General features: G+C 46.8%; 1 protein-coding gene across 1 annotated transcript in view; it reads left to right on the top strand.

Moving 5' to 3' along the window:
• Nucleotides 1-25,778, top strand: part of fbxl16 (F-box and leucine-rich repeat protein 16) — a 138,804-nt gene extending 113,026 nt beyond the window's left edge. The window contains exons 3-5 of the mRNA XM_078240829.1: nt 16,562-16,646; nt 18,017-18,080; nt 25,630-25,778. Coding sequence (XP_078096955.1) covers nt 16,562-16,646; nt 18,017-18,080; nt 25,630-25,778 — 298 coding nt within the window. The remainder of the gene's footprint in view (nt 1-16,561; nt 16,647-18,016; nt 18,081-25,629) is intronic.
• The last annotated feature ends 1,084 nt before the right edge of the window (nt 25,779-26,862 follow it).

Here is a 26,862-nt window from a genome sequence, read left to right as displayed (position 1 = left end):
AAGATTCGATTTTCTGCCTTCCTGGTATATGTTTGCACCTGATTTGCATTGACTTATAACTTGGAGGACCCGCTTCTGATCATAAGAAGTCTCACAACACCAGGTAAAAGTCCAACAAGTTTATTTGGAATCATGAGCTTTCGGAGCGCTGCCCCTTCCGCAGGTGAGTGGATGAAAGAGCAGCGTTCCGAAAGCTCGTGATAGCAAATAAACCTGTTGGACTTTAACCTGGTGTTGTGAGACTCCTTACTGTGCCCCACCCCAGTCCAACACCGGCATCTCCACATCAATGGCTACCACTGTTTCTGATTGGTTGTGGAGATTTATTGCAATCTGAATTTTGCAATGCGTTGCTGAAAATGCAGAGGAGGCAAAAAGAAAAATAAATACAAAACATAGATTTGCTGTGATAGGTTGGCTCAAGTTAGTTCAGGAGCACAGGTCTGTAGCGTTACTGGTCTGTTTTTGGGATTTGTGTGCGATTAACACAGCCATTTCGTGCTGTTACTTGCAGTGAATTGAATTAGCTAAAGATTAGCATCTTTGATGGTTGGGGACCTCTGGGAGGGGAAGAAAAGAAGCAGAACATTTGGTAACAAAGAAATGACTCAGGAGGATTCAATGCAATGTTTGCATATGTTTGCTTTGCCTTGTTTTATAAGAGAAACTTCAAGGACTCTAGAGGGAAGGTGGCACAGTTATGACAGCACATTGGAGTGATAGGAATTGGGTCTGTGCCTAGCGTTCCGTGCACAGTGAGTTCTCAATCTTTTCGAGGCTATCATTGGTAGGTGGTGAGCAATTAAGGTGAGGTTGTAGACAAAAATGCGTGTGTCAAAATGTGCTCTGGTATTCCTCCTGGACCAGTGTGTGAGCGACGCTGATACAGGATTTGATGCAGGTCATCTGTCTGTTTCATCCACTGGGGAATAGCACACAGCCAGAACTCAGGATGTGGATGTGACTGGGGATCTAAAAAAAGAAATAGCGGAGGTAAATAATGAAAGTGGAGAATTAAGAGGGATCATAAATTTAAGGAAGTGTGCACGTCAATATTCTGATTTTAACTTCAGATCATTTGGGCAGTTTAATTGCAAGATTCAATTCCTTTGGGTCTATTTTCGTTATTCTGGTTCCCCTGATTCTCATGGAGGCTTTGTTTCTGTGTTATATGGAAAACAAAAACTCAAGGATATAGAATCTCAGCATTTGCCACGTGCCAGTCACAGCAAGCAGCACCCCTTGTTCATGGCTCCTGTCACTGAATAGGGTATGAGTGCCCCCTGCAGTCAGGATTTGTGTGTGCTCCAACTATTCTATTTGGTCGTTCATATGGGAGGGTTGTGCCCAGCCCTCCCATATGAGCGAACTGGGACATAAAAGGCACTAACAACAAAAGGTTAGTATTTTGAATAATGTTGGTAATAATTATCCCCTTAGAGAATACAGTGTGTTCAGTCAGTGATTAAATTCTGCCCTCGGGGCACAGGAGTGGGATGCATGAAATTGTAAACAAGGTTTTTGGCTTCATGCTCTCATGTTATCTTCCTGCCCTTACTGTTCCTCCCCTCTCCGGCCCACTATCCTCCTCAGCTAGTTCAAAAACCCAGAAACATGTTCCATTCAGGTACCATTGGGAACCAGAGTTCTTGTTGCAGCAACATTGGAAGGGAGAGCTCCACTTATTTACAGAATCCTATCTGACACCGGTCTCCTGTCCTAGCAGCAGTTTAACAACAATAGCAAGAACAGTGTAATCTTGGAGGGTCAGGGTCCAACCAGCAAGCTTCGTGATTTCACAGAATTGAATCATAGAATCCCTACAGTGCAGAAGGAGGCCATTCGGCCCATCGAGTCTGCACCGACCACAATCCCACCCAGGCCCCATCCCCATGCATTTACCCGAGCTAATCCCCCTGGGCAATTTAGCATAGTAAGAAGTTTAACAACACCAGGTTAAAGGCCAATCCACCTAACCCGCACATCTTTTGAATTGTGGGAAGAAACCGGAGCACCTGGAGGAAACCCACGCAGACACGGGGAGAACGTGCAGACTCCCCACAGACAGTGACCCAAGGCCGGAATTGAACCCAGGTCCCTGGCACTGTGAGGCAGCAGTGCTAACCACCTTGCCGCCGATTTGGTGTGTGACATCCCCCCCACCGCACGCTGATGCTGCATTTGTTATTTTAATTATGTTTGTTCCGCCACTTGGGTTATGTATTCAGAATCCCTAAGTTAATTTATCAGTGTCACAAGTTGGCTTACATTAACACTGCATAGAACATAGAACATAGAAAGCCACAGCACAAACAGGCCCTTCGGCCCACAAGTTGCGCTGATCATATCCCTACCTCTAGGCCTATCTATAGCCCTCAATCCCATTAAATCCCATGTACTCATCCAGAAGTCTCTTAAAAGACCCCAACGGGTTTGCCTCCACCACCACCGACGTCAGCCGATTCCACTCACCCACCACCCTCTGAGTGAAAAACTTACCCCTGACATCTCCTCTGTACCTACCCCCCAGCACCTTAAACCTGTGTCCTCTCATAGCAACCATTTCAGCCCTTGGAAATAGCCTCTGAGAGTCTACCCTATCCAGACCTCTCAACACCTTGTAAACCTCTATCAGGTCACCTCTCATCCTTCGTCTCTCCAGGGAGAAGAGACCAAGCTCCCTCAACCTATCCTCATAAGGCATGCCCCCCAATCCAGGCAACATCCTTGTAAATCTCCTCTGCACCCTTTCAATGGCTTCAACATCTTTCCTGTAATGAGGTGACCAGAACTGCGCGCAGTACTCCAAGTGGGGTCTAACCAGGGTCCTATAAAGCTGCAGCATTATCTCCCGACTCCTAAACTCAATCCCTCGATTAATGAAGGCTAGTACGCCGTACGCCTTCTTGACCGCATCCTCCACCTGCGAGGCCGATTTAAGAGTCCTATGGACCCGGACCCCAAGGTCCTTCTGATCCTCTACACTGCTAAGAATGGTACCCTTCATATTATACTGCTGCTTCATCCCATTGGATCTGCCAAAATGGATCACTACACACTTATCCGGGTTGAAGTCCATCTGCCACTTCTCCGCCCAGTCTTGCATTCTATCTATGTCTCGCTGCAACTTATGACATCCCTCCAAACTATCCACAACACCACCTACCTTGGTGTCGTCAGCAAACTTACCAACCCATCCCTCCACTTCCTCATCCAGGTCATTTATGAAAATGACAAACAGCAAGGGTCCCAGAACAGATCCCTGGGGCACTCCACTGGTCACTGACCTCCATGCAGAGAAAGACCCCTCCACAGCCACTCTCTGCCTTCTGCAGGCAAGCCAGTTCTGGATCCACAAGGCAACAGCCCCTTGGATCCCATGCCCTCTCACTTTCTCAAGAAGTCTTGCATGGGGGACCTTATCGAACGCCTTGCTGAAGTCCATATAGACCACATCCACCGCTCTTCCTTCGTCAATGTGTTTGGTCACATTTTCAAAGAACTCAACCAGGCTCGTAAGGCACGACTTGCCCTTGACAAAGCCGTGCTGACTACTTTTGATCATACTAAACTTCTCTAGATGATCATAAATCCTGTCTCTCAGGATCCTCTCCATCAACTTACCAACCATTGAGGTTAGACTCACCGGTCGGTAATTTCCCGGGCTGTCCCTGTTCCCTTTCTTGAATACAGGGACCACATCTGCAATCCTCCAATCCTCCGGAACCTCTCCCGTCTCCATCGACGATGCAAAGATCATCGCCAAAGGCTCCGCAATCTCCTCCCTCGCCTCCCACAGTAACCTGGGGTACATCCCATCCGGTCCCGGCGACTTACCAACCTTGATGCCATTCAATAGTTCCAACACATCCTTTTTCTTTATGTCCACATGCTCGATCCTTTCTGTCCACCGCAAACCAGCAGTACAACCACCCAGATCCCTTTCCACCGTGAATACCGAGGTAAAGTATTCATTAAGCAGCTCTGCCATTTCTAACGGTTCCGCACAAACTTTTCCCCCTTCACCTTTTAAGGGTCCTATGCCTTCACATCTCATCCTTTTACTCTTGACATATTTGTAGAAAGCCTTGGGATTCTCCTTAATCTTACCCGCCAAGGTCTTCTCATGACCCCTTCTCACTCTCCTAATTTCCTTCTTAAGCTCCTTCCTACATCCCGTATACTCCTCTAAATCCTTAACACCTCCTAGCTCTCTGAACCTTCTGTACGCCTCTCTTTTCTTATTCACCAGGTTCATCACAACCTTCGTGCACCACGGTTCCCGTACCCTACCAACACCCCCCTGTCTCATCGGAACGTTGTCATGCAGAGCTCCAGACAAACATTCCTTGAAAATCCTCCACTTTCCTTCGGTACTTTTCCCCAAGAATGCCTCCTTCCAATTTACCCGTCTAATTTCCTCCCTGATGACACTGTATTTCCCTTTACTCCAGAGAAACACTTTCCTAGCCTGCCTAATCCTATCTCTTTCCAATGCTATCGTGAAGGAGATAGAATTATGATCGCTATCCCCAAGCTGCTCACCCACCGAGAGATCCTCCACCTGTCCAGGTTCATTAGCCAGCACCAGATCAAGTACAGCCTCTCCTCTAGTAGGCTTATCCACATACTGTGTCAGGAAACTCTCCTGGACACACCTAACAAACTCCTCTCCATCCAAACCCCTAGCCCTAGGGATATTCCAATCTATGTTTGGGAAATTAAAATCTCCCATCACGACAACTCTGTTATTCCTACATCTCTCCAGGATCTGTTTCCCCATCTGCTCCTCAACATCTCTGTTACTATTGGGCGGCCTATAGAAAACACCCAGCAAAGTTACCGACCCCTTCCTGTTCCTAACCTCCACCCACTGCAGTGAAGTTACTGTGAAAATCCCCTAGCTGCCACACTCCGGCGCCTGTTCGGGTACACCGAGGGAGAATTTAGCACGGCCAATGCACCTAACCAGCACGTCTTTCAGACTGTGGAAAAAACCGGAGCAGCCGGAGGAAACCCACGCAGACTCGAGGAGAATGTACAAACTCAACACAGACAGTGACCCAAGCCAGGAATCGAACCCAGGTCCCTGGCGCTGTGAGGCAGCAGTGCTAACCACTGTGCCACCATACAGTGCTGAAGGAGGCCATTCGGCCCATCGAGTCTGCACTGACCACAATCCCACCCAGGCCCTATTCCTGTAACCCCACATATTTACCCTGCTAATCCCCCTGACACTAGGGGCAGTTTAGCCTGGCCAATCCACCTAACCTGCACATCTTTTGGACTGTGGGAGGAAACTGGAGGAAACCCATGCAGACACGGGGAGAACGTGCAAACTCCACACAGACAGTGACCCAAGCAGGGAATTGAACCCGGGTTCCTGGCGCAGTGAGGCAGCAGCGCTAACCACTGTGCCACTGTGCCGCCCCTTGAACTCCTATTACAACTCGCACTGCCCTACGCATGCTACCCAATCCCACTGCCTTTCGCTGTTGCTTCTGGAGAGAGGGAATAAATTCTGGCAATCTATAGTCTTATTTGTTTGAGAGTCCTCAGTTGTGTACTCAATTTACATCGACATGCTTCAAGCCTCAGCATTTTTAAGTGATTAATTTTAGTAGACTTATCAGAATAATTTACTAAATCCACATTGGCTGCTTCTCTTAAGCTTTGGAGTTTGAACATTCATGGCTTTCCAATAAATGTTGTTCGTCATTTTCCCCAAGAGAGATGCAAAGATAACTTGCCCATAATTCTTTGAACCATATTTTACTGCATTTTGAGTACCAGGGTAACCACGGCAATGATGATTTGCATTTATTTGAAAACACAAAATATTCCAAAGCACTTGACAGAGAAGGGGAAATGGACAACAAGCCATGGGAGATAGGTTAGCGGAGCTGACGGAAGGTTAGGAAATATGGCTGAGGTGACTGTAATCTCTGCCAACACAACTGGGGTACAGGAAGGACAGAAATAAAGAGCTGAAGAGCACAGGAGTGACGCGAGGCTGGAGAATGTGGCAGAGGTAAGAGTAAGATGGGCGGCACGGTGGCACAGTGGTTAGCACCGCTGCCTCACAGCGCCAGGGACCCAGGTGTGATTCTCGGCTTGGGTCACTGTCTGTGTGCAGTTTGTACATTCTCCCCGTGTCTGCGTGGGTTTCCTCCGGTTTCCTCCCACAGTCCAAAAGATGTGCGGGTTCGGTTGATTGGCCATGCTGAATTGCCCCTTAGGGATTAGTAGGGTAAATAGGTGAGGCTACGGGGATAAGGGCTGGGTAGGATTGTGGACGGTGCAGACTCAATGGACCGAATGGCCTTCTTCTGCACTGTTGGGATTCTATGATTCTATGAATGTGGCAAAAGTAAGAGGGATCAAAGCTGTGGAGGAACTTGAAGACAAGGACAAAGATTTGTAATTGGATGTACTGGCCAACCAGGTGCCAATCACCAGGAGTGGCTGATCGATATTCCGAGTTTAGTGCAGCACTGTAAGTATTCCAGTCGAGAGGTGACAAGAGTCCAGATGAGGGTTTCAGCATTGACAGGTTGGTATGAGGTGGAGGCGGGCAATGTTTCGGTCGTGGAGAAGATGAGGGCAGTGAACCCGAGGTGATGCTTGAAAATTAATCCAAGGTTGCGCATACTTTGCCAGGGAGGGGGGAATGGTATAACTGACAAGGGATTAGAGATAACAAGATAACCTTCACACTGCTCCAGTAAATTAGACACAGTTCAAGTTTATGCTATCCTTTAGATCACTAAACAGAGCCTCGCCTACTTTCATTTCCCTGAAGATTCGAGACTGTACACCCTTTAATGTAACGAGGTCAGTTACAGAGGGGACACAAGTTAAAAGTGAGGGGTGGGAGGTTTAGGGTGGGATTTGAGAAACAATTATTTTACTCAGAGGGTGGTGACGGTCTGGAATGCACTCCCTGGGAGGGTGGTGGAGGCGGGATGCCTCACATCCTTTAAGAAGTACCTGGATGAGTACTTGGCACACCATAACATTCAAGGCTATGGGCCAAGTGCTGGTAAGTGGGATTAGGTGGGCAGGTCAGGGCCTTTCATGCGTCGGTGCGGACTCGATGGGCCGAAGGGCCTCTTCTGCACTGTAGTATTTGATGATTCTGTGAACATAATGTGAAAAATAATTCCTTAAGTTCTACAATAATGTGTATTCCACTGATCTCTACATTAGTTATTAGTTGCTGAGTCAAAATGGCTAAAGCTGGTAAGTGCCATTGTTAGTAAAGAATATCGTGAATAATCAATACACGTTTCTGTCACTAACTCATCCTGCGTAATTACAGGGCTCTTAACATAAAAACATAGAAGATAGGAGCAGGAGGAGGGCATTCGGCCCTTCGAGCCTGCTCTGCCATTCATCACGATCATGGCTGATCATCAAACTCAATAGCCTAATCCTGCTTTCTCCCCATAACCTTTGATCCCATTCACCCCAAGTGCTATATCCAGCCGCCTCTTGAATACATTCAATGTTTCGGCATCAACTACCTCCTGTGGTAATGAATTCCACAGGCTCACCACTCATTGGGTGAAGAAATGTCTCCTCACCTCCATCCTAAATGGTCTGCCCCGAATCCTCAGACTGTGACCCCTGGTTCTGGACTCCCCCACCATCGGGAACATCTCCCTGCATCTACCCTGTCTAGTCCTGTTAGAATTTTATAAGTCTCTATGAGATCCTCCCCTCTATGAGATCTCCCCCCTCTTCCTTTGGTTTAGTTGATAAAGGCAGTATGTACCTGGTCCAGGAACACCAGAAAATGCATCTTGCTGTGCTTGTTTAGTGGGTTTAAAATGGATGCTTAATGCTCCAATATGGCACGTGGTGTACATGCACTCAATCTGTACAATGTGTGCCCTCTGCCATATTAACAATGGCTCCTCCATAATGTCTAGGATATATGACTGAAATTGGAATGAAAATTCATTATGAGAACTCTCACTATTTTTATGTTCGTGTGGTTTTCCCCAAGTGGCAAAAGATGCAGGCTCGACCTGTTCACAGAAATGGGGCAATAGTTATTTCTGTCTTCTCACTTCAGTTGTGGGCAGTCCAAGGAGCAAGATCTGGTGACTTTCTTGAACCAGAAGATCCCTCAGTTCAGAGAATCTAAGGTCCCAGCAGAAAGTTAAAGAGGACCATTCTTTGAGGTTAACCCTTGACTGTGTTCCAGCTTGTCCTGCAGGAGGAATGGGAATAAGTTCATGTATTCCCTCTTGAAGAGTTCCAAAGATGTGTACGGCAGCTTAGCACAGTGTGCATGTTAAGAGGGAGAAGCAGTGGGCAACAAAAGGGGTGTTGTTCTGAGGGCAGTAGCTGGCATTGAGAATCTGAGTGCAAATGGCAGGCTCGGTGGAAGTGACCATTATGGACTGAAGAAGATTGGCTTTGCCCCCCCAACAACTGGGAAGGGAGTGCACTAGACCACCCATGATGGCAAGCTCTGCTTCACCAAGGTGTAGCTCAGTGGTTCCCAAAGGGTGCGGCACGCCACACTGGCGAGAGAGGATGGCAAGTGTGGCGGGAAGATTCAAGGACAATCAAAGAAACATTTAAACATGGTTTAAACAAGCATTGTTTTATACTTTCTGGATGGTCCCATGATCGTATTATAAAGTAGTTGTGTTCTATGTTATGAATCAAGCACTGCTAGGAGTTGTTTTTTTTTAAATGTATTTCTTATCAATAAAAAATTCGGTGTGGCGCGAGCAAATTTTTATTCCGAAAGTGCGGCCCAGTGAAAAAGGTTTGGGAACCACTGGTGTAGCTGGTGTTGAAGCAGGACAAATGATAAAGAGCGATGACATGTGAACAAGAAGAAAGCTTAAGAAGGGTCAGAGCCTTTCATTGACCATGGACTGACCGACTGACTGACCAATAACTGACTGCTGACGTGGGGTGTGGTTTTTGGATTTCTTTCGTTTCTCCCTTAGCCTTTTACTTTCCCTTTACCACCTCCTCTACCTTCCACTGCGTTTACCCTCCCTCTTATTCTCACCCCCTTTTTCTCTCTATCTCTACTCTAGGATTCCATGGCAAGCATTTTCCTCACTCTGAAGGACCGCCATTAGACTAGAATCAGGGATGCTTCAAAGAAGAATAGGAAAATTCTCCCCGGTGTGCATTTATCCCTCAACCGATACCGCCAAAATAGATTCTCTGGTCTTTCACCTCATTGCTGCTTGTAGGTTTTACTGTGCACATGTGGACTTTCATGTTTCCTATATTACAACAGGGACTACACTTCAAAAGTTCTCATTGGCTGTACATTGCTTTGGGACAGCCAGATTAAAGTTTAAAGTTTATTTATTAGTGTCAAAAGTAGGCTTACATTAACACTGCAATGAAGTTACTGTGAAAATCCCCTCATCGCCACACTCCAACGCCTGTTGGGGTACACTAAGGGAGAATTTAGCACGGCCAATGCACCTAACCAGCACGTCTTTCGGATTGTGGGAGGAAACCGGAGCACCCGGAGGAAACCCATGCAGACACGGGGAGAACATGCAAACTCCACACAGACAGTGACCCAAGCCAGGAATCGAACCTGGGTCCCTGGCGCTGTGAGGCAGCAGTGCTAACTAGATAGGTCAAGATAGGACAACGTGATTGGCGTAGGCTTGGAGGGCCGAAGGGCCTGTTCCTTTGCTGTACTGTTCTTTGTTCTTTGGAGTCTGTGAAATGTTGCAGGGAATACACAGGCAGCATTTTTGGCACATTTGCCACTTGCATCTCTCCGGCCAGTCTGTTTGGAGCAGATTTGTTTCCAGGCTGCTCCTGTTTCTGCTGCTATAATTATCAGGAGTTGACCTTGAAACCCGTCCACAAACACACTTCGCCTGAGAAAATGAGCCATTTTGTTGCTTCTTAAGCTGATTAATTGAGTGCTCAGCAGCAGACACTTTTGTCACACGATAGTAAACAAAACTTTGATGAATGGGCTCAGGTTCCTGTGTAATTTATTCCAATAATTCTGACCATAGCTGTTTCTTCCTGCTCCTGCCCATCCTGCTTAGAGAAAGGGACTGAGGAGGAGAGTGTTTTTGGCATTGAAACTGGACTGGCTTTATCACAGGAACTTAATTATGTTTTTTAAACGTACTGGTGAAAGCAATAGCTGTGCCGAGGAAACAAATGTTTCAGGATTATTGATCATAAAACAATAATGTCTAATGGGTTTTTGCAAAGTAAAGGCGTGACATTATTGTAAGCCAGGTGCCAGAGTCAATCAAATTGATATTGACACATAGAGAGAATATAGTCGACTGAAAGCTGTTTCTTGCTACCTGCATGACCCACAACCCTTTTACCCCCGGGACCCAGTTTCATTGATAACGGCACAGTGGCACAGCGGTTAACACTGCTGCCTCACACTGCCAGGGACCCGGGTTCGATTCCCGGCTCGGATCACTGTCTGTGTGGAGTTTGCACATTCTCTCCGTGTCTGCGTGGGTTTCCTCCGGGTGCTCCGGTTTCCTCCCACAGTCCAAAGATGTGTGGGTTAGGTGGATTGGCCATGTTAAATTGCCCCTTAGTGTCAGGGGAACTAGCGAGGGCAAATGCATAGGGTTATGGGGATAGGGCCTGGGTGGGATTGTGGTTGGTGCAGACTCGATGGGCCGAACGGCCTCCTTCTGCACTGTAGGATTCTATGATTCTATGTTCAGCATTATGTGAATTAATTTCTCCGCACGTGCCCAATATAAGAAAGCCATTCTGTAACCTGCTGCTTCTCAATCGAAAAATAGGAGGCAGCAACAAACGAGATAACCCTAAATGCACACTTTGGGCGAAATCTTCTCACGTTCAGGATTCCGATGGTAGGACCGAAGGTGCACGGCACTGCCACCTGGAGGCGGAGCAGTTGGGCACATGCAGTCACATGGCAGCCAGCCAATTGGATACGCAGAGACGAGGGCCTTGGCCAATCACGCGGCAGGGACGGCCAGGAAGTCGCCAACCCCGCTGCTACCCAGTGGGGCCGAATGGCACCTGAAATCAGCATCCACCTTTCCCCCATTCAGCAGCATTAGTTTGGCAGTTTGTGAGGAATTTGTAATCTCTGGATCTGCTGACACTTACACACGGACCTTTGTAAGATTACTCTCGCTGGAATCTGGATGCAATGATGGTGCCGCGGCCTGCCTGGTGTGTTGCTCTATCGTGCCTACCCTACCTTTGGTGACACTCTAACCCCCACCCACCCCACCCCACCCACTCCAGCCCAGCACTCCTCCCTCCCCGGAGGAAACCCATGCAGACACGGGGAGAACATACAAACTCCACACAGACAGTGACCCAAGCCGGGAATCGAACCCGGGTCTCTGGCGCTGTGAGGTAGCAGTGCTAACCATTGTGCCACCGTGCCGCCCAGAGCTAGGGTGTAGAGAAAGACCATTGTTAGAGAATTTAAAGGAGTTAGACCTTCTATCCACCCCAGCAAACTCCCGCCACTGAATTATTCACCTTACCCACCATGACTCATTGGTCATCCCCCCAGCACACTGGAACTGCCCAACAGTCACCCTGACTTCTCATCCGTGATCCTTGATCTTTCCTCCATCATCCTTGACCTATTTTCTGTTACCGTCAACTCCCAGCACCTCACCCTTCACCTTTCCTGTATAACCCTTGATTTTGATTTATTATTGTCACATGTATTAGTATCCAGTAAAAAGTATTGTTCCTTGCGCGCTATACAAAGCATACCATTCAGAGAAGGAAAGGAGAGAGTGCAGAATGTAGTGTTAGTCATAGCTAGGGTGTAGAGAAAGATCAATTTAGTGTGAGGTAGGTCCATTCAAAAGTCTGACAGCAGCAGGGAAGAAGCTGTTCTTGAGTCGGTTGGTACGTGACCTCAGACTTCTGTATCTTTTTCCTGACGGAAGAAGGTGGAAGAGAGAATGTCCGAGGTGCTTGGGGTCCTTGAGTTGGCTGCTTTTCCGAGGCAGCGGGAAGTGTAGACAGAGTCAATGGATGGGAGGCTGGTTTGCGTGACGGGCTGGGCTACATTCACAACCTTTTGTAGTTCCTTGCGGTCTTGGACAGAGCAGGAGCCATACCAAGCTGTGATACAATCAGAAAGAATGCTTTCTATGGTGCATCTGTAAAAGTTGGTGAGAATCTCAGCTGACATGCCAAATTTCCTTAGTCCTCTGAGAAAGTAGAAGCGTTGGTGGGCTTTTTTAACTGTACTGTTGGCATGGGGGGACCAGGACAGGTTGTTGGTGATCCGGACAGCTTAAAGCTCCCCATATTCCAGATTGATCTTTCCTGTGTGGTCCTATGTTTCCTCTCTACGTCCCCTTTTGGGCGGTCTCTTGATTATTACCAACCAATCGATCAGGGTTTGATCACCCTGATCAATAGAGTCCAATCAAGTGGTGCTACACCGATCTCTGGATATGTACCCAATGGCCATGCCTGGAGGTGCTGGAGGCACGTAGGTCACATACCTCCCTCCCAAATAAGCGGTTAAGGCTCCCTTATGTCTGGTAAACAAGTATGTTTGAATAGAGAGTGTCCATTGCCTTTGGGATGGCCTATTTCCCGTGTATTCTGTAGTTTGGAGCTGCAACCTGGTTATCTTTGTCATTTAAGGCTACAGCCTGTCTGTTTCTGTATTTGGCCAACTGTCCCAGCATGCTTTGTAAATCGCCATCTTAGATGGCCCGTTTGGCCACATATCATTTATAAAACACCCACAAACTCCCTGTAACTGTATAAAATTTAGTTGTACAGTTAAACAGATGAAACGTGTGATTTAAACATACAGACTGCAAGAAAGAAACTATTTACAGAGAACATTCACTGCTGATGGCTCCAGGTTTCTGTCTTATGCAGGGCCTCGGTTCCTCAATGCAGTCACTGATGAGGCTTTTCAGGCTTGTTCTGTTGCCCAGCACCTGGCCGCGGCCCTATTCTCTCACTCGATCTCTCCTGAGGCCTCTCAGACTCGGGTGCCTCCAGTTGGTTTGACTAGAATTAATCAGGAATTGTTTTTAAGAAGATACCACCAATCACCAGCAAGTAAGAGGAAGGATAAATAAAGGGAAGTTATGGGCCTCGCACCTAGTGGCTTCCCTTGGAACAAATACATGGGAACACATGGATCCATGGGAACACCACCACCTGCAAGTCCCCCTCCAAGCCGCTCCCCGTCCTGACTTGGAAATATATCGCCGTTTCTTCGCAGTCGCTGGGTCAAAATCCTGGAATTCCCTCCCTAACGGCATTGTGGGTCAACCCACAGCACGTGGACTGCAAGAAGGTGGCTCACCATCCCATTCTCAAGGGCAACTAGGGATGGGCAATAATTGCCAGCCAGCGACGCCCGTGTCCCACGAATCAATAATTTAAAAAAAATCAAGTTATCTGATGAAGAGTTGGAGGAATTTAATGAGTGAATATGAAAGTGTTATTTCTCCGATTCACTGACTAGATTTTCAGCTTTTATCTTCAGGGGATTTCCAACTGATTCTGAAATAGTAAATATAGAATAACAACTTCCTCCTGTTGCTTTCTCATCGAACTCTGTTGATATCCTGAGGTCATCTCTGCCAGGTAACTATTCTCAAATCTAAAAATCAATGCAACATTTATACTGTACCCCCCAACCCCTTGCAAATATGAAACAGCATTTATTTTCTGGGAGCTTTGCCAATTTGACCAAAAGGAAATTCCTTTGCATTGGAAGGTATTCCTTGAAGGAAATATTTAATGTGGTGGCCTTACACAAGATGGCGCTGGAGTGTGACGACTTCTTGCGAGCTGTGCCCAACATGCCCTCTAATTCTATCTTTTATTCTCATTCTATACTTCTAAAACTATATTCTAACTCTTAAACTCTCTCACAATGCACTATTCCTACCTCGTGTTAAGTTGATCTTTCTCTGCACTCTAGTTACAACTGTAACACTACATTCTGAACCCTCTCCTTTCCTTCTCTATGAACGGTATGCTTTGTCTGTGGGTCAGCAATGCTAACCACTGTGCCACCATGTCACCCTTAGAAAATCAGAAAAGATTCAGGGCAATGGTTTGTGTCAGTGAATACTTTTCACTGTATCCCAATACATGTGACAATAATAAATCAAATCAAATCAAAGGATTTCCAATTCCCTTCCAAGCTCCTTCGTAAACCCTCAGGGCCTTCAAACTCCTGCCACTCACATGCCCCAGATTAGTCCTTCTCCCTCATGTCATCGCAAACATTGCGCTCTGGCAGCCACAGGAATCAACCAGTTTCTGCCCTCCCCCAACATCGCCATCTGCCACCGGAAGTCCCGCCACAAATATATTGGTTCTTATTTTCTGTTTTGCTGGATAGGAAACTTGTCACTGATGTTGAACAACGATTCTCAGTTCAATTGCTGGAAACGCAGACAATATCTGTGGGAAAGAGAAGGAGTTTCAGAATTGATCATCAACCTGAAACATTAACTCTGCTTCTCTCACCATCTGTGGAGTGTCTCGGTTTCACATTCGTAGCATTCATAGTATCTTGCTTGCGTGTGTACAATGGCTTTAACGCGGGATCTTAAAAACACAATCATTTGTAAATGGAAACTGAACAGATGGAGGAAAGAGGAAAAAATGATGAAAGGGCTTGCGAATCTCATGCATTGGGCATGAGTCACTCATGTTGGTTCACTATGGATGGCATTGGTGAATAAACACTGCTTCATTGTATTGAGAAGGACTGCAATCCACCTTGTTGCTTGGTGATACCTGACTCAAACCATTGCCCTGAATCATTTCTGATTTTCTAAGGGTGACATGGTGGCACAGTGGTTAGCACTGCTGACCCACAGCGCCAACGACCCGGGTTCAATTCCGGCCTCGGGTCACAGTCTGCGTTGAGTTTGCACATTCTCCCCGTGTCTGCGTGGGTTTCCTCCGGACGCACCGGTTTCCTCCCACAGTCCAAAGATGTGCAGGTTAGATGGATTGGCCAAGCTAAATTGACGCTAGAGTCAGGAGAATTAGCAGGGTAAACGTGTGGGGTTATGGGGATAGGATCTGGGTGGGATTGTGGTCGGTGCAGATGTGATGGGCTGAATGGCCTCCTCCTGCATTGTAGGGATTCTATGAATAATTGCTTGTTTTCTGCCGCAAGTGTGGTCCTCTCATCATAGAAATCATAGAAATCATAGAAACCCTACAGTGCAGAAGGAGGCCATTCGGCCCATCGAGTCTGCACCGACCACAATCCCACCCAGGCCCTACCCGCTAATCCCTTTTTTTTACCCGCTAATCCCTCTAACCTACGCATCCCAGGACTCTAAGGGGCAATTTTTAACCAGGCCAATCAACCTAACCCGCACATCTTTTGGACTGTGGGAGGAAACCGGAGCACCCGGAGGAAACCCACGCAGACACAAGGAGAATGCGCAAACTCCACATAGACAGTGACCCGAGCCGGGAATCGAACCCGGGACCCTGGAGCTGTGAAGCAGCAGTGCTAACCACTGCGCTACCGTGCCGCCTCTCGTCTGGAGATTAAATTGTTTGCACGCAGTAAAGGTCAGGGGCTCACAATTCTGGGGTGAGTAACTCACCTCTGAATCCTTAAGGCCTGTCCACCATCTACAGGGCACAAATCAGGTGCGCAATGGAATGCTCTCCATTTCGCTGGATGATTGCGACTGGGCGAACAAGGGCGACTGCAGCGATTGCAAGAAACATTGAGGCACCTCCCTGCTTAGTATCATGGGAAAAGCGTGTCGCTCCTGTCAGACTGCAGAATGATACGGCATTGGTTTTTAGATGGAAGGGCTACTCACGGTGGCACAGTGGGCAGCACTGCTGCCTCACAACGCCAGGGACCCGGGTTTGATTCCCACCCTGGGTCACTATCTGTGCGGAGTTTGCACGTTCTCCCCGTGCCTGCGTGGGTTTCCTCCGGGTGCTCCGGTTTCCTCCCACAGTCTGAAAGACGTGCTGGTTAGGGTGCATTGGCCGTGCTAAATTCTTTCTCAGTGTTACCCGAACAGGGGCTGGAGTGTGGCGACTAGGGGAATTTCACAGTAACTTCAGTGCAGTGTGAATGTAAACCTTCCTTGTGACGAATAAATAAAAATCCTTTCTACTCGATTTTATTTCAATTATGCATCCGCAATCCAGTGGCAGGGTCCAGACAGAGCAGTTCGACAATGCCCAGAATGTTAATATCGAAGAACCATTTAATCTTTCTTGCCACATTTTATTTTATTGCAAGTGACATGCGAACAGAATGCTTATTGTGCAATTCTGTCAGGCTTATTGCTTACTGTTTTTAATAATCACTTGATTAATATAAGTCTTGCACTTTCCTCTCAACTGAATCAAGTTGAATTCTACATGTCGCAGTACTTCTGAATATTGAAAACCATTCAATTCCATTTGGATAATGATCTGATTTGACAGTGGCTAGTTGTCAATCATACTTAACTATAGTTCCTTGTTAATCTTACTTGAATGCTGCTGCTATGTTTGTTTCCTTCACCCCTTCTAATCATTCCACATACCATTGACATTGTAGATGCGTGCGGATCACTGACACTGGACTTGGCTATCTCTCTACAATGTCTTCCCTGCGCAGTCTGTACCTGAGATGGTGTTGTCAGGTGAGTATTACGATATTCACACATTCAGTTATTTTCATATAATGGTAACTAATAGAAAAGCCATAGAAAGTCAATTTGTATACCATAGTAAGACTAAGCACTGTCGGAATTAATGATCTGCGATGTGATTAATATACCATGTTCACGACGAAAGACATGTACAAATATATAATACAATGCTGTTGGCAGTGCGCCTAGTACTTGTGTTAATAAAGATAGGTGATAACAATATTAAAAGGTACAACATTGAGAGTGGGAGTATTAATACAGATAATTTCCAAGTTGATAGATTCAATAATAAGCAAAGTGCATACCGACAGAATCAATGTAAGCACAGAGTTTTCAGTAACTTCATGTGCGCAGTACATTTGCCTTGTAAACAGTGTTGGGAAAAGCAGGCAGCCAGTATAATACCAACATAGGCAGGTATTGAAAGAAAGAACTTGCAGAAATGTTGCTCCATAAATAAAGGCTGTTTCCAAACATCTGGATTTAGATGAACCAGGGATGGGCAATAAATGCTGGCCAGCCAGCGACACCCATATCCCATGGGGCGGCACGGTGGCACAGTGGGCGGCACGGTGGCACAGTGGGCAGCACGGTGGCACAGTGGGCAGCACGGTGGCACAGTGGGCAGCACTGCTGCCTCTCAGCACCAGGGACCTGGGTTCGATTCCCAGCTTGGGTCACTGTCTGTGTGGAGTTTGCGCGTTCTCCTCGTGTCTGCGTGGGTTTCCTCCGGGTGCTCCGGTTTCCTCCCACAGTCCAAAGATGTGCGGGTTAGGTTGATTGGCCATGCTAAAAAATTGCCCTTAGTGTCCTGGGATGCGTAGGTTAGAGGGATTAGTGGGTAGGATATGGGGGTAGGGCCTGGGTGGGATTGTGGTCGGTGCAGACTCGATGGGCTGAATGGCCTCTTCCTGTACTGTAGGGTTTCTATGATCTATGATCTAAATATGTGGGGTTTCAGGGATAGGGGCTGGGTGGGATTGAGGTCGGTGCAGACTCGATGGGCTGAATGGCCTCCTTCTGCACTGTAGGGATTCGATGATTCCATGATTCTATGAATGAATAAAAATAAGATAAAAATAAACACCCATGCAAAATATCTTATTTACTGCAAACCTGCAGGAGAGTTGATGGATTGGAAACCATCTTATGATGCGACACCACCAGATAGGATACGGGAAATATCAGGGAGTGTTGTCAGTTTTCTTGTTGAATGTACTCTTGCGAAATGAGCTTCCTGACATTATCTGCACATTCCTCATGTTACCTCATTCTTACCCCATACCAATAGACGCCGATGCAATTCATATTTATGAAATAATATCTTTGTGAATAACTTATTCATATCCTTCTTTCCACAGGTACAAGATTTTGGTTTACAACATCTTTTCGGAATGAGGAGCTTACGATTACTTTCATTAGCAGGTGATTAATCTTAGTTTTATTAACCACTGCAATATCTGGCAATTTAGTGGAAGGGGCTTTTCCCCAAATTTCTATTCAGGTGACCTACTTCATAATCAAAAAAATATACAAGGATATTCATATGCTCCACTTGAGGGATGAGAGTGTGAAACAATAAACCACTAGGTCACATTCAGAGTATATTACAGAGCACACCTCGCTCTGCTTCTACAGGGGGAGGCGATGGCCTGGTGGTATTATCACTAGACTATAAATTCAGAAACTCACGGTGGGACCCGGATTCGAATCCCGCCACAGCAGATGGTGGAATTTGAATTCAATTTTAAAAATCTGGAATTAAGAATCTACTGATGACCATGAAATCATTGCCGATTGTTGGAAAAACCCCATCTGGTTCACTAATGTCCCTTTAGAGAAGGAAATCTGCCGTCCTTACCCGGTCTGGCCTGCATGTGACTCCAGAGCCACAGCAATGTGGTTGACTCTCAACTGCCCTCAGGCAACTAGGGATGGGCAATAAGTACTGGCCAACCAGCAATGCCCACGTCCCATGAATGGATAAAAAATAGGTAACTACAATTTGGAAAACAGGCATAGCATAAGAAGAATATGAATTCCTGATTCCATAACTATCAAGAATGGGTAAGTCATTCCTTAGTGGGCCAATCAGTGAGTCATTCCTTAGAGGGCCAATCAGTGAGGAATGACTCACCTAAAAGGTGGTATCATTATATATCAAGATCAAGATTTTGAACTGTGCATTTGTTGGAACTTTCAAATAACAAGCATGGAGGGAAAAGGCAGCTCTGAGTTTCAGGTGCCTCCCTAAAGATGTTATTAACTGAGGTGAAGACAGGAAGGGTCTCACAACAACATGGGAAGAAAGTGCCCGACAATGGTGAGGAAAGTGCAGCTAGAAATCACAGATCAGATCCATCGCAAGGACTTCATCACAGAGACTTGGGTACTATCCTTTAAGATATTTAATGATCTCACAAGTACAGCAAAGGTCAGTCCAGCCACTCGTTTAAACATCTCTTACCCCTACTTACAGTCACTCTCCTCCAGCACTTGCAGCAGCAGTGATCACTCCTACAACCCATCCCTCAGAAGCAAACACAAGGCACCTCCTTTCGCTCTCACCTTTCCCTGGAGTTGGGATCACTGCTGCCTCTACTGCTTCCACTCACATCAAATACCAACTCCCCTCATGAGTCCTTTGTCAGTTCATGTTCAACCCATTTACTTCCCACTCCAAACCTTCTGTAATGACTTCAATCAGGCCACTGAGGTTGGCCTACTGGGATATGAACTCCCTGATTAAGGAGGGAGGGCCAATCAGTGAGTCTTCTCCTTGTATTCAACTGGGAGTGTCAGTTCCTCTGGCGCTCCCAAAGGTAGACTGCTGACTGATAGCACTCTGTGTACCGCTGTTGGAATTGTAAATAAAGGGATTTTGGTGAAGGGGCTTCTGCCTCCAAAGATTAATTACACCTTCCCAATCTCCTAGCAGCAATCTTAATCCTCTTCCCATCTTTGTTACTGTGGTACATATAGAATCCCTGCAGTCCAGAAGGAGGCCATTTGGCCCATTGAGTCTACACCGACCCCACCTTTTTAATGTACCCAGGCCCTATCCCTGTAACCCCATGTATTTACCCTGCTAATCCCCAAATCTACACATCTTGAGATACTAAGGGGAATTTAGCACGGCCAATCCATCTAACCTGCACATCTTTGGATTGTGGGAGGAAACCGGAGCACCCGAAGGAAACCAACGCAGACGTGGGGAGAATGTGCAAACTCCACACAGACAGTGACCCAAGCTGGAATCGAACCCGGGTCCCTGGCGCTGTGAGGCAGCAGTGCTAACCACTGTGCCACTGTGCCGCCCAAGTCAGTTTATGCATTACATGCAGAAACATCAAACTTTCCTTCTGGGTAGCTGCAGGAGCAGACAGGACACGACAGAAGGTAAAGAGATACGAGCAGTGGAGGGACACCTGTTATTGTGGCCCTCATCCAAATGAAGCAGGAGGCAACAGAAATCTGGGGCACAGCAAGAGTGACAGCTTTGGAGATGGCAAGACTGGCAAGACTACTTTCGTGGAGATGCCGGCGTTGGACTGGGGTAAACACAGTAAGAAGTTTAACAACACCAGGTTAAAGTCCAACAGGTTTATTTGGTAGCAAAAGCCGCACAAGCTTTCGAAGCTCTGAGCCCCTTCTTCAGGTGAGTGGGAATTCTGTTCACAAACAGAGCTTATAAAGACACAGACTCAATTTACATGAATAATGGATGGAATGCGAATACTTACAACTAATCAAGTCTTTAAGAAACAAAACAATGGGAGTGGAGAAAACCGCACCGACCTCCTCAGAAGACAAACACGGGACACAGTGGACAGAGTACCCTTCGTTGTCCAGTACTTCCCCGGAGCGGAGAAGCTACGGCATCTCCTCCAGAGCCTTCAACATGTCATTGATGAAGACGAACATCTCGCCAAGGCCATCCCCACACCCCCACTTCTTGCCTTCAAACAACTGCACAACCTCAAACAGACCATTGTCCGCAGCAAACTACCCAGCCTTCAGGAGAACAGTGACCACGACACCACACAACCCTGCCACAGCAACCTCTGCAAGACGTGCCGGATCATCGACACAGATGCCATCATCTCACGTGAGAACACCATCCACCAGGTACACGGTACATACTCTTGCAACTCGGCTAACGTTGTCTACCTGATACGCTGCAAGAAAGGATGTCCCGAGGCATGGTACATTGGGGAAACTATGCAGACGCTGCGACAACAGATGAATGAACACTGCTCGACAATCACCAGGCAAGACTGTTCTCTTCCTGTTGGGGAGCACTTCAGCGGTCACGGGCATTCGGCCTCTGATATTCGGGTAAGCGTTCTCCAAGGCGGCCTTCGCGACACACGACAGCGCAGAGTCGCTGAGCAGAAACTGATAGCCAAGTTCCGCACACACGAGGACGGCCTCAACCGGGATATTGGGTTCATGTCACACTATTTGTAACTCCCACAGTTGCGTGGACCTGCAGAGTTTCACTGGCTGTCTTGTTTGGAGACAATACACATCTTTTTAGCCTGTCTTGATGCTCTCTCCACTCCCATTGTTTTGTTTCTTAAAGACTTGATTAGTTGTAAGTATTCGCATTCCAACCATTATTCATGTAAATTGAGTCTGTGTCTTTATAAGCTCTGTTTGTGAACAGAATTCCCACTCACCTGAAGAAGGGGCTTAGAGCTTCGAAAGCTTGTGTGGCTTTTGCTACCAAATAAACCTGTTGGACTTTAACCTGGTGTTGTTAAACTTCTTACTGTGAAGACTCCTTTCAGTAGAGAGTGATTGTTTAATACACGAGCCTCTTCTCAAGCAACCGCACTTTCAAACAACAGTAAAAGGTGAATCAGCACAGTGATGCGCGATATAACACACGAGAGGCAGGATGTACTCGGGAAATAAAGGCTTTTATTGTCAACAATAACAGAGCTACTATATACAGTATACGATCCCAGACTAAAGGGTCACCAGGCAGAGCAGTGATCTTTATACCTCTCCTAGGAGGCGGAGCCAACTGGGGTGTACCATAGGACTATATTAACAGGTAGAACAGCCCAACCCTAACCCTAACAGTAACATATCTACAGACTCATAGTACTGGCCAGACCATGGCTCAGCACTACCTGGTGGGAACCAACAATGGTTCACCACACACAGTCAAGCTTTGTATCTCTGGAGTCATACCAGGTACATAGGAAGATGGTTGTGCTTGTGGAGGGTCAGTCATCTCAGCTCCAGGACATCTCTGCAGGAGTCCCTCAGGGTAGTGTCCGAGGCCCAACAATCTTCAGCTGCTTCATCAATGACCTTTCTTCCATCATAAGGTCAGAAGTGGGGATGTTGACCGATGATTGCACAATGTTCAGCACCATTCGCGACTCCTCGGATACTGAAACAGTCCATGTTCAAATGCAACAATATACAGACTTGGTTTGACAAGTGGCAAGTAACATTCATGCCACACAAATGCCAGGCAATGACCATCATTAATAAGAGACACTCTAACCACCGCCCTTTGACATTCAATGGTATAACCATCATTGAATCCCCCACTGTCAACATCCTTGGAGTTACTATTGACCAGAAACTCAACTGAACTCACCACATAAACACAGTGGCTACCAGAGCAGGTCAAAGGCTAGGAATACTGCGGCGAGTAACTCACCCCCTGACTCTCCAAAGCCTATCCACCATCTACAAGGCACAAGTCAGGAGTGTGATGGAATACTCCCCACTTGCCTGGATGGGTGCAGCTCCAACAACACTCAAGAAGCTTGGCACCATCCCTGACAAAGCAGCCCGCTTGATTGGCACCACACCTACAAACATTCAATCCCTCCACCACCGACGCTCAGTAGCAGCAGTGTGTAATATCTACAAGATGCACTGCAGCAATTTTCCAAAGATCCTTAGACAGCACCTTCTAACCCCATGACCACTTCCATCTAGAAGGACAAATGCAGCAGATAAATGAGAACACCACCACCTGCGAGTTCCCCTCCAAGCCACTCACCATCCTGACTTGGAAATGTATCGACCGTTCCTTCGCAGTCGCTGGGATAAAATCCTGGAATTCCCTCCCTAACGGCATTGTGGGTCAACCCACAGCACGTGGACTGCAGCGATTCAAGAAGGCAGCTCACCACCACCTTCTCAAGGGCAACTAGGGATGGGCAATAAATGCTGGCCAGCCAGCGACGCCCATGTCCCACAAACGAATGAAAAATAATCAGCCTCTTAAAGCCATCTTAACTCTATTTTACTCTTCTTCCTTCGAGAAATAAATCTGGGCGAACCTGATCAGCAAGCTGCTGAAGAGAAAGCCTCAGGAGGACATCTTTCTTGAGGAATCACCGTCATGTGCTACATCCTTCCCAAACACCAAAACAGCACAGCACGCCTGAGGGGGAGGAGGGAGGGGGAAGCAGAGACAGTGAGTTTGAAAGGCTTGCAGCTGTTGAGATGCACAGCGCACGTAAGGAACAGCTGCTGAATCATGGCATGCTCCAAGTCAGCAAATACTGTACAGATGTGATGAGGCTGGTGGCAGGACTGCCCCGAATGGCCCACTGTCCCAATTTCTGTACCATTAGCAAACTGCGGTCACCGGAGGTGGCCACGGAGGCAGCGAGTAGGTCCCTGGAAGAACAAAGGTAAACGAATTTGAACATTGTCCGAGGCAGAATGCCGAGTCTAGAAGTGGCAGTGGGACAAGGTGGTGGCAGGAAGTGGGAGAAGGCAAGTGGTGTTTGCCTGCGATCAAGAGAGTTAAGTGGAACCCAAGTAACACACATGCATCTCCTGTATTCAAATTATCCAAGTATAAAAAACCTGCCTGTAAGTTCCAGTGGTTCCGTTAATGATCCCTGCTTCAACTCAGTGACCAAAACACTTTAATGGGGGCTTGAGACAAATGTTGCGCACCCGATTTGCGTAAACAAAAGGCCTAATACCTGTTCTATGATCAAAGGTTATGGGGAGAAAGCAGGATTAGGCTATTGAGTTGGATGATCAACCATGATCGTGATGAATGGCGGAGCAGGCTCGAAGGGCCGAATGGCCTCCTCCTGCTCCTATCTTCCATGTTTCTATGTTAAGGTTTGGGTCCCAGATGGTATACAACAAACCTTTATCTATATAGTGGGCTGTGCACTTATGGTGTAAGTTAGTTAAGTTTCAGCCTTTTGGCTAAGATCAAGTGTGGTATCGACATCCTGCACTTGGTTGAAGTCATGAGGTTACATTGCGGCTTCATTTGAAGCAATTTTTAAAAGCGGCGTCTCGGCCTTTTGGCTAAGATGCAAATGAGATCAAGCCTTGGAGGAGATGCAACGCCTGCTCCAACCAGCTTGGATCATGTAGATCAAACCCAAGACATGAAGCGAGAGGCCTGTCTTGTCAGCTTGGATCGGGAATGTCTCACTTGCTGAGACTCTGAATTCAACTTTGATTGGATTGAATTGGATAATTTATTAGTGTCACAAGTAGGCTTACATTAACACTGCAATGAAGTTACTGTGAAAATCCCCTAGTCGCCACACCCGACACCTGTTCGGGTACACTGAGGGAGAATTTAGCATGGCCAATGCAGCTAAACAGCAGGTCTTTTGGACTGTGGGAGGAAATCGGAGCACCCGGAGGAAACCCATGCAGACACGGGGAGAACAAGCAGACTTCACACACACAGTGACCCAAGCCGGGAATCGAACCCGGGTCCCTGGCGCTGTGAAGCAGCAGTGCTAACCGCTGTGCCACCGTGCCGCCCCAATAGGCCTTTCTGTAGGCTCAAGTGTGAAGAATGGCCAATTAACTGAAGTATCAGGGGACAGTGAGTAACCATGGTATTATATTCCACTGGCTTCTGAAAGGATGGTGATAAAAAGAGAAAAAATAGAAAAAAATTGAATTAATTTATATTAATAGGTTACTTAATGAGGCCATTTATACCTAGGCTACATAACTCTCACAAAAAAAGAGATTATGAGTGGATGATAATGTCCTCATTTTTGGGATTAACAGTTTCATCTTCAGCTGTGAAGATTTACCAGGATGCTACCGGGACTTGATGGTTTGTGTTATAAGGAGAGGCTGGATAGACTGGGACTTTTTTCTCTGGCGCGTAGGAGACCTAGGGATGATCTTATAGAGGTCTATAAAATAATGAGGGGCATAGATCAGCTAGATAGTCAATATCTTTTCCCAAAGGTCGGGGAGTCTAAAACTAGAGGGCATAGGTTTAAGGTGAGAGGGGAGAGATACAAAAGTGTCCAGAGGGGCAATTTTTTCACACAGAGGGTGGTGTGTGTCTGGAACAAGCTGCCAGAGGTAGGTGTAGAGGCGGGTACAATTTTGTCTTTTAAAAAGCGTTTAGACAGTTACATGGGTAAGATGGGTATAGAGGGATATGGGCCAAACATGGGCCATTAGGACCAGCTTATAAAAAAAGTGGCGGCATGCACAAGGACAAGTTGGGCCAAAGGGCCTGTTTCCATGCTGTAAACCTCTATGACTGTGCAATCCTCCATGACTCTATGCAAGAACAGCTTCTTCCCTGCTGCTGTCAGTCTTTTGAATGGACTTACCTTGCATTAAGTTGATCTTTCCCTACACCCTAACTATGGGGAATGGAGGGATATGGACCCTGGAAGGGTTTTAGTTCAGTCGGGCAGCATGGTCGGTGCAGGCTGTGAGGGCCGAAAAGGGCCTGTTCCTGTGCTGTAGTTTTCTTTGTTCTTTGACTGTAACACTACATTCCGCACTCTCTCGTTTCCTTCTCTATGAACGGTATGCTTTGTCTGTACAGCGCGCAAGAAACAATACTTTTCACTGTATGCTAATACATGTGACAATAATCAATCAAATCAAATGAAAATCAATCCTATCAAATATTTTCCCATGCAAGTGGCTTGTTTGCATTTTTAAGCCAGGTGATAATGATGTTCTTTTGTCTTGCTAGGGTGCCCTTTGCTGACCACTGCTGGCCTTTCAGGCTTAATTCAGTTGCAAGACTTGGAGGAGCTGGAACTCACCAACTGCCCTGGCGCCACACCGGAGCTTTTCAAATATTATTCGCAGCACCTGCCTCGCTGCATGGTGATCGAGTAAAGACAGCAGGGCAGTGGCTGTTTACATTGAATTACCACCTCCAGCCAAACCCCAACACTGATTGCCAATCAGAGTGAAGCGTGGGAGACGAATGCGCATCGGCTCAGCGAAAGGAAAATGTTTTTTTTTTTAAAAACCCGGTGTCGGGGAATGAGAGAGAGCAAACTGTGAATATTTAACAAACTTGAGATTCTTTTTTGCTTTGGTGCGCACCGGGGTCATTCCCATTCTCTGTCTGGGTGTGTGAATTCCACAATCATCTCTGCTCATCACAATGCTCTTTTTAACTAAATGTGGAGTGGTTGTGACCAGCCTTGTTCTGAGCATGTTTGCAGGTAGCTGCCAGTCACATGCTGCTGCCGTTAACTCTTGTGTTCCAGTGCCGGATCTCTGTATTGTGTCTTAACGTCTCTGTAGAATTCCGTTTGCTGAAATGTTTCCCTCTGCGGATGCGAGGCTATATTTCTCTTATTAGAAACAAGTTGTGGTGGATCATCCCTTGTACCAGGGGGTGGGGATGTCCAACATCTCTTCTGGAAAGCCGTTGTCGACTGATACCATTAACTCTTATCTGACTTAATGACAGAGGGAGACCTAGGCCCTCCCCCAGCATATTGGCAGATATTTCTCTTTTAACTTGTTTTTTTTTTCCTTTTTCAGTTTCTAATGCTGGCTGGTTCATTGCTGGAATCTGTAAGAGGAACAAAGCGTGGCGGTGAGGGGAGGGGAACTGGGTTTAGGATATAGATGATTGGGTGCAATGCGTGACTTTTTCGGTGCAGGTTGAAGGACGTAAGGGAGAAGGGTCAGCATCAGCGATGGTCCATTTCATTCCTGAAGATGTCGGAGATGGGCTGAGCTGGACTGTTTTGATATCTGCAGGAGTTTGCTTTCATACCGACCAAAAGAAGCCCACTCTGATTCAGCGCCTCCTGCACACAGCAGGAAGCCTTTTGGACTTTCTTACTGTATATATTTTTCTGTCTGTTTGGATACTCTTTAAACAAAAAAAAGTTATAGCTTATATTTGCTAAGTGTTTTCCTGTGCTGTCGCCTACTGCCTCGCCTGTGATTTATATAATGC

The sequence above is a fragment of the Mustelus asterias genome, chromosome 23 (genome assembly GCF_964213995.1).
Source record: "Mustelus asterias chromosome 23, sMusAst1.hap1.1, whole genome shotgun sequence".
Classification (NCBI taxonomy): domain Eukaryota; kingdom Metazoa; phylum Chordata; class Chondrichthyes; order Carcharhiniformes; family Triakidae; genus Mustelus; species Mustelus asterias.
This window is presented reverse-complemented; position numbering and strand designations above follow the sequence as displayed.